Source organism: Procambarus clarkii, unplaced genomic scaffold (genome assembly GCF_040958095.1).
Source record: "Procambarus clarkii isolate CNS0578487 unplaced genomic scaffold, FALCON_Pclarkii_2.0 HiC_scaffold_521, whole genome shotgun sequence".
Classification (NCBI taxonomy): domain Eukaryota; kingdom Metazoa; phylum Arthropoda; class Malacostraca; order Decapoda; family Cambaridae; genus Procambarus; species Procambarus clarkii.
Window position 1 is genome coordinate 35,248 of NW_027189554.1, and position 12,242 is coordinate 47,489.

Below are 12,242 nucleotides of genomic sequence, written 5' to 3' on the forward strand. Positions count from 1 at the left end.
AGGTCAACTCTGTAATCAGACACGTCATCAGTACTAGGGACACCCTAGGGCACCTCACTTACATTCTTAGACACAAACGCCCACCTATCCACTCCATAGATGGCGTTGCTGTCTAAGCGTCACCTCACCAGAGGTCAGCAGCGGCTATGTTAAGAGCTGATCAAGACGGGAATCCAGCACCTGTGGCCAGTATATCCCGTCCTCACTAGATAGCGTCGTCCATTTGGAGGGGGTTTCGGGAGCAGATTGGCAGATGGCGTTATCGTCACTGCTCCGTGCTAGGACACTGGACTCGGGTCCGTAACAGGCATTTGGAAGGTCATTAATGTAGAAGAGAAAGAGGAGAGGGCCAAGTATGCTGTCCTGAGGAACACCAATGTTGATGGGTAGGGTGGGAGAAATTGTATTATTCACAGAAACATACTGGAGCCTGTCAGTAAGGTAAGATTTGAGGTATTGCAGGGAGTGTCCTCTGACTCCATAATGATGCAATTTAAGAAGAAGGTTTTGGTGGTTGACAGTGTCAAAAGCCTTACGCAGGTCCACAAATAACCCAACAGGGAACTCCTTTTTATCAAGAGCTGCGTGAATCAAGTTAATCATACTAATAAGTGCATCGTTAGTGCTTTTTTTGGGTCTGAAGCCATATTGACAAGAGCTAAGTATATTGTGTTTGGCTAGATAAGAGTAAAGCTGCTTGTAGATTAGTTTTTCAAATATTTTTGACAAGTTAGGCAGGATTGATATAGGTCTGTAGTTGTTAACATCTGTGAGATCACCACATTTGTGGACAGGGGTTACTCTTGCTTTTTTTTAGAATGTCTAGAAAGGTTTGGAGTTCAAGTGACTTGTTGAAGAGCAATGCAATAGCAAGGGCTAAAGATCTGGAGGCTTTTTTGTAAATTAAAGTTGGTATCTCCTCGAGGGCACTAGACTTGGTTTTAAGGGAAAGGATTATCTCATTGACATCAGTGGAATTAGTAGGCTTTAGGTACAGAGACTGTGGATAGTTACCTGTAAGATAGTCCTTAACATCAGTACTGGAAGATGGAATATCATTTGCAAGGGATGACCCAATGGAAGAGAAGAACCTATTGAACTCAATAGCAGAATCAGAGGCTGAAAGCTGACCAACGTTATTGCACAGGAGTGTTGGTTTGTTATTTAAAATCTTCTTTGTTCCCAATATTTGTGAAATTGTGCTCCAAGTTTTTTTAATGTTGCTCTTTATTTGGGTAAATTTATCTTCATTGTATTTAGTTTTGGCTCGTCTAATTATTTTAGATAGCAATAACGAGTAATTCTTTGAGAATTCTTTGGAGACGGTTCCTAACCTATACTTCTTCTCAAGGTCATGTTTTTTGTTAATGGATTTAAGTATTTCCTTTGTAAGCCAAGGATTGTTAAGCCTCTTGTTTGTGACTTGTTTTGTAAGCATAGGACAGTGGGTGTTATAAAGGCTAAGAGTTGTTTGAAGAAAAGATTGCATTGCTTGGTTGATGTCCCCTATGTTACCTAACTCGGACTCCCAGTTGACATTATCAGCAGCAGTTATAAAATTGTTTATAGCAGTTTCATTGTGCAGCCTAAAGCTTAACTCCCATGACTCAAGAGGTGGTTTGATAATGTTAGTTAAGAGAAATGTGGGGATAATGGTCTGTAGTGCTATCGGTGATTATACCTGAAATAAGCGGAGAGGTTATGTTGGTCCAGATGTGATCTAGAGTCGTAGCAGTACTATCAGTGATTCTAGTTGGTCTAGTGATTAAGGGTATGAGGAAGCAGGAATTCATACAGTTGAGGAAGCTAACAGCAGTAGGGTGTTCAGGCTCGCAGAGGTCAATATTAAAGTCCCCTGCGATAATTAGATGGTTTTTGTTCAGTCTGTTATCTAGTATTAGATTTCTAAGGTTTGAATTGAATTCGGACACATCAGTGTTAGAAATTTCTATAGACTGCACCCACAGACCGGACAGACTCGGCACCCTTTGACTCTGAAACTGGCGAAAGATATACTCCCCCACAGCAGTCTCTAGTTCTAAATTATTTTTAAGCATGTTAGTTCTTGGTGGTAGTAAAGAGCAGTACCACCACCTCTCTGATTTTGACGACAGTTGTGAATTGCCGATGTAGTTAGGCATGATTAAAGAGTTGAGTAGCATCCTCTTTCAACCACGTTTCAGTAAGTATAATAAAAGAGAATTTGTTGTCAATAGTTTCAATCAAGGCACTAACATCATCGAAGTGTTTACCTAGGGATCTAACGTCCAAGTTGATTACAGAGATATTGTGATTATCTGTTAATACATTGTTTACACTCATGTGCTGTAAAATATCTGCAATTTTGATCATTGAAGTGATGATTGTCATAGATAGTGGATAAGAGGTTTAGTTCTGTTTTTTTTTTTTTTGTTGTGTCAACTACATTTACAAAACCCTGTTATTAAATGCAAACCATGCTCTGAAACTCTCCCTGGACAGATGTAATAGGACCCCATTATCACCACACCAGAAATAAATATCTCTTTGATATCCCCATGGTCAAACTTAATCTGTTGTAAACACTTTATGCTAAATTAAGGGACCTAGTCTATGGAACTCATCCCTAGTGAATTGAAAAGCTGTCAAACTTTTGCCTTCTTTAGAAGCAAAACCAAAAAGTACTTAATTTCATCTTCTTAGTTCCTACACTGAGCTTTAAATTTGCTCTGTACCTAGTGATACCCAATCTCCCAATTTTCATGTACTTAACCCAAACAACCTTATCATTGTGTACATTGCTGTCTTCTTTTATGTGCTAGCCATATTACTGTATTGTGCCTTCCAATTTTTATCAACTACCATTCAAGCTGTCATTGCACTCAATCTGAGCTACCCTATGTGCTTTAAAATACTTACAATCTTGCACTCATTTTTTTTCTTGCCTTGTACACTGTTATCTATTTTTTTTAAATTTTGCAAGTATTTACCTACTTAAATTTCTTTAGATTAAGGACCTGCTCGAAACGCTACGCGTACTAATGGCTTTACAAGATTGTAATTACCATTTTATGTATCCTCACAATCCCAATGTAGTTTTCTTTGTGTATACATAAATAAATAATTCAATAAACAAAACATTACAAACCGGGGCCTCTGAACTGCTCAAGAAACATTACAAAATGAGGCCTCTGAAATGACTCAAAAAACATTAAAACTGAGGCATCTGAACTGACTGAAGAAACATTACAAACTGAGGCCTTTGACTTGCATCAAGAAAACATTACACTGAGGTTTCCGAACTGCCTCAAGAACATTGCAAACTGAGGCATCTGAACTGCCTCTAAGAAAAATTACAAACAGAGGCCTTTGAACTGCCTCGGGAAACTTACAAACTGAGGCCTTTGACCTACTTCAGGAAACATTACAAACCGAGACCTCTGAACTGCCACAAGAAACATGACAAACTGAGACCTATGAAACTGCCTCAAGAAACATTAGAAGCTTTGGCCTCTGAACTGCCTCAAGAAACATTTACAAACTTGCCTCTGAACTGCCTCAAGAAACATTACAAACTGAAGACTCTGAACTGCCTCAAGAACATTACAACTGAGGCCTCTAATCTAGATAAACGAAACAATGAAAACTAAGGCCTTCTGAACTGCCACTAAGGAAACATACAAATTGAGAACCTCTGAACTGCCTCAAGAAACATTACATACCGAGGGCCTCTGAACTGCTTCAATTATCATTACAAACTGAGGCCTCGGAACTGCCTCATCAAAATTACAAACTGAGCCCTCTGAACTACCTTCAAGAATCATTACAAATTGAAGATTCTGAACTGCCTCAAGAAAAAACTGAGGCCTCTGAAACTGCCTCAAGAAAAAACAGAGGCCTCGGAACTGCCTCAAGAAACATTACAAACTAAGGCCTCTGAACTGCATCAAGAAACATTACAAAATGAGACCTCTGAACTGCCTCAAGAAACATTAACAACTGAGGCATCTTGAACTGCCTCAAGAAACATTAACAACTGAGGCCTCTGAACTGCCTCAAGAAACAGCTACAGATAGACAACATTAACACCAGTAATAAAAATGATGGCAAGTTTCTTGGCCTATTCCTAGAGAAGAGACTCAACTTCAGCATCCACATTCAACACATAACTAAGAAAGCCTCTAAGACAGTTTGCTATACTCTCTAAAAAAAAGATATTATGTTCCTAACTCTGCTCTCCTCTCACTATATTATGCACTAATCTACCCCTATCTTAATTATGGTGTCTGTGCATGGCGGTCTACACACAGCAAACCACCTTAAGCCCATCATCACTCAGCAAAAATCTGCTATCAGTATAATAACTAACTCTGCTTTTCAGACAAACACTCAGCTCCATTGTTTAAATTCCTAAACTTGCTAAATATTAACTCCCTCCACACATTCTCTTGTGTCAACTACATTTACAAAACCCTGTTATTAAATGCAAACCATGCTCTGGAAACTCTCCCTGGACAGATGTAATAGGACCCATTATCACCAAACCAGAAATAAATATCTCTTTGATATCCCCAGGGTCAAACTTAATCTGTGTAAACACTTTATGCAAATTAAGGGACCTAGTCTATAGAACTCACATCCAAGTGAATTGAAAAGCTGTCAAACTTTTGCCTTATTTAAAAGCAAAACCAAAAAGTACCTAATTTCATTTTTTTTTATTTTGCAAGTACTTTACCTACTTAAATTTTCTTAGATTAAGGACCTGCTCGAAACGCTACGCGTACTAGTGGCTTTACAAGATTGTAATTACCATTTTATGTATCCTCACAATCCCAATTTACCTTCTTGTATATACATAAATAATTAATTCAATAAATAAAACATTACAAACCGGGGCCTCTGAATTGCATCAAGCAAACATTAATACATGAGGCCCTCTGAACTGCCTCAAGAAACTTTACAAACCGAGGCCTCTGAACTGCCTCGAGAAACATTACAAACTGAGGCCTTGAACTGCCTCAAAAAACATGACAAACCAAGACCTCTGAACTTCCTCAAGAAACATTACAAATCGAGGCCTGTGAACTCCCTCAAGAACAATAACAACTAAGGCCTCTGAAGGCCTAAAGAAACATTACAAACGGGGCCTCGGAACTGCCTCAAGAAATATTAAAAATTGAAGTCTCTGAACTTACTAAGAATCATTACAAACTGAGGCCTTTGAACGGCCTCAAGAAACATTAACAATTGAGGTCTCTGAACTACCTGAAGAAACATTACAAACCAGGGCCTCCGAACTTCCTCAAGAAACATTAAAAACTAAGGCCTATGAACTGCCTCAAGAAACATAACAAACCGAGACCTCTGAACTACCTCAAGAAACATTGCAAATGGAGGTTTATGAACTGCTTCAAGAAACAATACAAAACGTAGGCCTCTGAACTGCCTCAAGAAACGTTAAAAACCAAGGCCTCTGAACTGCCTCAAGAAACATTAGAACTGAGGCCTCTAACCTGCCTCAAGAAACAATAAAAACTGATGCCTCTGAACTGCCTCAAGGAAACTTTAAACCGATGCCTCTGAACTGCCTCGAGAAACAATACAAACTGAGGCCTCTGAACTGCCTCAAGAAACATTGCAAACCGAGGTCTCTGAACTGCCTCAAGAAACAATAAAAACTGAGGCCTCTGAACTGCCTCAAGAAAAATTACAAACAAAAGATTCAGAACATTACAAACTTAAGACTCTGAACTGCCTCAAGAAACATTACAAACTGGAGGACTCTGATTTGTCTCAGGAAACATTAAAGCCGAGGCCTCTGAACTGCCCTCAAGAACATAACCAACTGAGGCCTTTAAACTGCCTAAAAAAACATGACAAACCGAGACCTCTGAACTGCCTCAAGAAACAAACAACCGAGGCCTGTGATCTGCCTCAAGAAACATTACAAACTGAGACCTCTGAACTGCCAAAGAAACATTACAAACAGAGGCCTCTTAACTTCTTCCAGAAACCATAAAAACTGAGGCCTCCGAACTGCCTGAAGAAACACTACAAACCGAAAGCTCTGAACTGCCTCAAGAAACATTACAAACTGAGGCCTCCAAACTACCTTAAGAAACAATAACAACTGAGGCCTCTTAACTGCCTCAAGAAACATTAACAACCGAGTTCTCTGTGAACTGCCTCGAGAAACATTACAAACTATGGCTTCAGAACTGACTCAAAGCACATTACAAACTGAGGCTTTTGAATTGCCTCAAAAAACATTATATACCGAGACCTCTGAACTGCCTCAATAAACATTACAAACCGAGGCCCGTGAACTGCCTCAAGAAACATTACAAACTGAGGCCTCAGAACAGCCTCAGAAACATTAACAACTGAGGCGTCTGAACTACCTCAAAAAACATTACAAACTGAGACCTCTGAACTGCCCCAAGAAACATTAACAACTGAGGCCTCTGAACTGCCTCAAGAAACATTAAAAACTGTGGCCTCTGAACTGAATCAAAAAACACTACAAACTGAGGGTTTTGAACTGCCTCAAAAAACATTACAAACCGAGACCTCTGAACTGCCTCAATAAACATTACAAACCGAGGCCTGTGAACTCCCTCAAGAAACATTAACAACTAAGGACTCTGAAGTGCCTAAAGATACGTTACAAACCGGGGCCTCGGAACTGCCTCAAGAAAACATTAAAAATTGAAGTCTCTGAACTTACTCAAGAAACATTACAAACTGAGGCCTTTGAACTGCCGTAAGTAACATTACAAACTGAAGGCTCTGAAATGTCTCAAGAAACATTACAAACCAAGGCCTCTGAACTGCCTCAAAAAAAATTACAAACAGAGGATTCAGAACTGCCTCCAGAAACATTACAAACTGAGGTCTTTGAACTACCTCAGGAAACATTACATACCGAGGCCACTGAACTCCTTCAAGAAACATTACAAATGGAGGTTTATGTACTGCCTCAAGAAACAATAAAAACTTAGGCCTCTGAACTGCCTCAAGAAACATTAAAAACCAATGCCTTTGAACTGCCTCAAGAAACATTAGAAACTGAGGCCTCTAACCTACCTCAAGAAACAATAAAAACTGAGGCCTCTGAACTGCCACTTGAATCATTAAGAACCGAGGCCTCTGAACTGCCTCAAGAAATTTTACACACCGAGGCCTCTGAACTGCCTCGAGAAACTTTACAAACTGAGGTCTCTGAACTGCCTCAAGAAACAATAAAAACTGAGGCCTCTGAACTGCCTCAAGAAAAACTTACAAACAAAAGATTCAGAACATTACAAACTTAAGACTCTGAACTGCCTCAAGAAACATTACAAACTGAGGGCTCTGAACTGTCTCAGGAAACATTACAAACTGAGACCTATGAACTCCCTCAAGAAACATTAACAACTAAATCCTCTGAACTGCGTAAAGAAACATTACAAACTGAGGTCTTTGAACTGACTCAAGAATCATTACAAAACTGAGGCCTTTGAACTGCCTCAAGAAACATTAACAACCGAGGCCTCTGAACATCCTCAAGAAACATTTCAAACTGAGGCCTTTGAAATGCCTCAAGAAACATTACAAACTGAGGCCTCTAATCTAATAAAGAAACAATGAAAACAAAGGCCTCTGAACTGCGACAAGAAACATTACAAATTGAGACCTCTGAACTGCCTCAAGAAACATTAACAAACCGAGGCCTCTGAAGTGCCTCATGAAACATTACGAACGGAGACCTCTGAACTCCCTCAAGAAACATTAACAACTGAAGTCTCTGAACTGCCTGAAGTAACATTACAACCAGGGCCTCCGAACTGTCTCAAGAAACATTACAAACCGAGACCTCTGAACTACCTCAATAAACATTACAAACAGAGGCCTCTGAACTGCCTCAAGAAACATTAGAAACTGAGGCCTGTAACCTGCCTCAAGAAACAATAAACCCGAGGCCTCTGAACCTGCATCAAGAAACTTTACAAACCGAGGCCTCTGAACTGCCTCGAGAAACATTACAAACTGAGGTCTCTGAACTGCCTCAAGAAACAATAAAAACTAAGGCCTCTGAACTGCCTCAATAAAAAATTACAAACAAAGAATTCAGAACATTACACACTTAGGACTCTGAACTGCCTCAAGAAACATTACAAACTGAGGGCTCTGAACTTACTCAAGAAACATTAGAAACCGAGGCTTTTGAACTCCCTCAAGAAGCATTAACAACTAAGGCCTCTGAACTGCCTAAAGAAACATTAACATCCAAAGCCTTTGAACTGCCTCAAGAAACATTACAAACCGAGGCCTCTGAACTGCCTCAAGATACATTACAAACCGGGGCCACGGAACTGCCTCAAGAAACATTAAAATTGAAGTCCCTGAACTTACTCAAGAAACATTACAAACTGATTCCTTTGAACTGCCGTAAGAAACGACCGGGGAGCCGGTCGGCCGAGCGGACAGCACGCTGGACATGTGATCTTGTGGTCCCGGGTTCGATCCGGGCGCCGTGCGAGAAACAATGGGCAGAGTTTCTTTCACCCTATGCCCCTGTTACCTAGCAATAAAATAGGTACCTGGGTGTTAGTCAGCTGTCACGGGCTGCTTCCTGGGGGTGGAGGCCTGGTCGAGGACCGGGCCGCGGGGACACTAAAAGCCCGAAATCATCTCAAGATAACCTCAAGATATCAAGATTACAAACTGAAGGCTCTGAAATGTCTCAAGAAACATTACAAACCAAGGCCTCAGAACTGCCTCAACAAAAAGTACAAACAAAGGATTCAGAACTGCCTCCAGAAACATTACAAACTGAGGTCTTTGAACGATCTCAGGAAACTTTACATACCGAGGCCACTGAACTACTTCAAGAAACATTACAAACCGAGACCTCTGAACTGCCTCAAGAAACATTACAAACTGAGGCCTCTAATCTGATCAAGAAACAATGAAAACTGAGGCCTCTGAACTGCCACAAGAAACATTACAAATTGAGACCGCTGAACTGCCTCAAGAAACATTAACAACCGAGGCCTCTGAAGTGTCTCATGAAACATTACAAACGGAGACCTCTGAACTCCCTCAAGGAACATTAACAACTGAGGTCTCTGAACTGCCAGAAGAAACATTACAACCCAGAACCTCCGAACTGATTCAAGAAACATTAAAAACTAAGGCCTCTGAACTGCCTCAAGAAACATTACAAACCGAGACCTCTGAACTGCTTCAAGAAACATTACAAATGGAGGTTTATGAACTGCCTCAAGAAACAATAAAAAACTTAGACCTCTGAACTGCCTGAAGAAACATTAGAAACTGAGGCCTCTGAACTGCTTCAAGAAACATTACAAATGGATGTTTATGAACTGCCTCAAGAAACAATAAAAACTGAGGCCTCTGAACTGCTATTTGAAACATTACAAACCGAGACCTCTGAACTGCCTCAAGAAAGATTACAAACTGAGACCTCTAATCTGATCAAGAAACAATGTAAACTGAGGCCTCTGAACTGCCTCAATAAACATTACAAACCGAGGCCTATGAACTCCCTCATGAACATTAACAACTAAGGACTCTGAAGTGCCTAAAGATACGTTACAAACCGGGGCCTCTGAACTGCCCTCAAGAAACATTAAAAATTGAAGTCTCTGAAATTACCTCAAGAAACATTACAAACTGAGGCCTTTGAACTGCCGTAAGTAACATTACAAACTGAAGGCTCTGAAATGTCTCAAGAAACATTACAAACCAAGGCCTCTGAACTGCCTCAAAAAAAATTACAAACAGAGGATTCAGAACTGCCTCCAGAAACATTACAAACTGAGGTCTTTGAACTACCTCAGGAAACATTACACACCAAGGCCACTGAACTGCTTCAAGAAACATTACAAATGGAGGTTTATGTACTGCCTCAAGAAACAATAATAACTTAGGCCTCTGAACTGCCTGAAGAAACATTAAAAACCAAGGTCTTTGAACTGCCTCAAGAAACATTAGAAACTGAGGCCTCTAACCTACCTCAAGAATAATAAAAACTGAGGCCTCTGAACTGCCACTTGAAACATTAAGAACCGAGGCCTCTGAACTGCCTCAAGAAATTTTACACACCGAGGCCTCTGAACTGCCTCGAGAAACTTTACAAACTGAGGTCTCTGAACTGCCTCAAGAAACAATAAAAACTGAGGCCTCTAAACTGCCTCAAGAAAAACTTACAAACAAAAGATTCAGAACATTACAAACTTAAGACTCTGAACTGCCTCAAGAAACATTACAAACTGAGGGCTCTGAACTGTCTCAGGAAACATTACAAACTGAGACCTATGAACTCCCTCAAGAAACATTAACAACTAAAGCCTCTGAACTGCCTAAAGAAACATTACAAACTGAGGTCTTTGAACTGACTCAAGAATCATTACAATCTGAGGCCTTTGAACTGCCTCAAGAAACATAACAACCGAGGCCTCTGAACATCCTCAAGAAACATTTCAAACTGAGGCCTTTGAAACGCCTCAAGAAACATTACAAACTGAGGCCTCTAATCTAATAAAGAAACAATGAAAACTAAGGCCTCTGAACTGCGACAAGAAACATTACAAATTGAGACCTCTGAACTGCCTCAAGAAACATTAACAACCGAGGCCTCTGAAGTGCCTCATGAAACATTACAAACGGAGACCTCTGAACTCCCTCAAGAAACATTAACAACTGAAGTCTCTGAACTGCCTGAAGTAACATTACAAACCAGGGCCTCCGAACTGTCTCAAGAAACATTACAAACCGAGACCTCTGAACTACCTCAATAAACATTACAAACAGAGGCCTCTGAACTGCCTCAAGAAACATTAGAAACTGAGGCCTGTAACCTGCCTCAAGAACATTACAAACTGCCTCTGAACTGCCTCAAGAAACATTAACAACTAAGGCCCTCTGAACTGCCTAAAGAAACATTAACATCCGAAGACTCTGAACTGTCTCAAGAAACATTAGAAACCGAGGCTTTTGAACTCCCTCAAGAAACATTAACAACTAAGGCCTCTGAACTGCCTAAAGAAACATTAACATCCGAAGACTCTGAACTGCCTCAAGAAACATTACAAACCGAGGCCTCTGAACTGCCTCAAGATACATTACAAACCGGGGCCACGGAACTGCCTCAAGAAACATTAAAAAATTGAAGTCCCTGAACTTACTCAAGAAACATTACAAAACTGATTTCCTTTGAACTGCCGTAAGAAACGACCGGGGAGCCGGTCGCCGAGCGGACAGCACGCTGGACATGTGATCCTGTGGTCCCGGGTTTCGATACCCGGCGCCGGCGAGAAACAATGGGCAGAGTTTTCTTTCACCCTATGCCCCTGTTACCTAGCAATAAAATAGGTACCTAGGGTGTTAGTCAGCTGTCACGGGCTGCTTCCTGGGGGTGGAGGCTGGTCGAGGACCGGGCCGCGGGGACACTAAAAGCCCCGAAATCAATCTCAAGATAACCTCAAGATATCAAGATTACAAACTGAAGGCTCTGAAATGTCTCAAGAAACATTACAAACACAAGGCCTCAGAACTGCCTCAACAAAAAGTACAAACAAGGATTCAGAACTGCCTCCAGAAACATTACAAACTGAGGTCTTGAACGATCTCAGGAAACTTTACATACCGAGGCCACTGAACTACTTCAAGAAACATTACAAACCGAGACCTCTGAACTGCCTCAAGAAACATTACAAACTGAGGCCTCTAATCTGATCAAGAAACAATGAAAACTGAGGCCTCTGAACTGCCACAAGAAACATTACAAATTGAGACCGCTGAACTGCCTCAAGAAAACATTAACAACCGAGGGCCTCTGAAGTGTCCTCATGAAACATTACAAACGGAGACCTCTGAACTCCCTCAAAGGAACATTAAACACTGAGGTCTCTGACTGCCAGAAGAAACATTACAACCCAGACCTCCGAACTGCCTCAAGAAACATTAAAACTAAGGCCTCTGAACTGCCTCAAGAAACATTACAAACCGAGACCTCTGAACTGCTTCAAGAAACATTACAAATGGAGGTTTATGAACTGCCTCAAGAAACAATAAAAACTTAGACCTCTGAACTGCCTGAAGAAAACATTAGAAACTGAGGCCTCTGAACTGCTTCAAGAAACATTACAAATGGATGTTTATGAACTGCCTCAAGAAACAATAAAAACTGAGGCCTCTGAAACTGCTATTTGAAACATTACAAACCGAGACCTCTGAACTGCCTCAAGAAAGATTAC

The 12,242-nt window shown here is 40.7% G+C and overlaps 1 protein-coding gene across 1 annotated transcript; it reads left to right on the forward strand.

Moving 5' to 3' along the window:
• Window positions 1-8,929: 8,929 nt before the first annotated feature.
• Window positions 8,930-10,432, forward strand: LOC138361619 (110 kDa antigen-like). The gene is made up of 3 exons (XM_069320845.1): window positions 8,930-9,157; window positions 9,267-9,471; window positions 10,227-10,432. The coding sequence occupies exons 1-3, from the start codon at window positions 8,930-8,932 to the stop codon at window positions 10,430-10,432; spliced, it is 639 nt and encodes a 212-aa protein (XP_069176946.1).
• The last annotated feature ends 1,810 nt before the right edge of the window (window positions 10,433-12,242 follow it).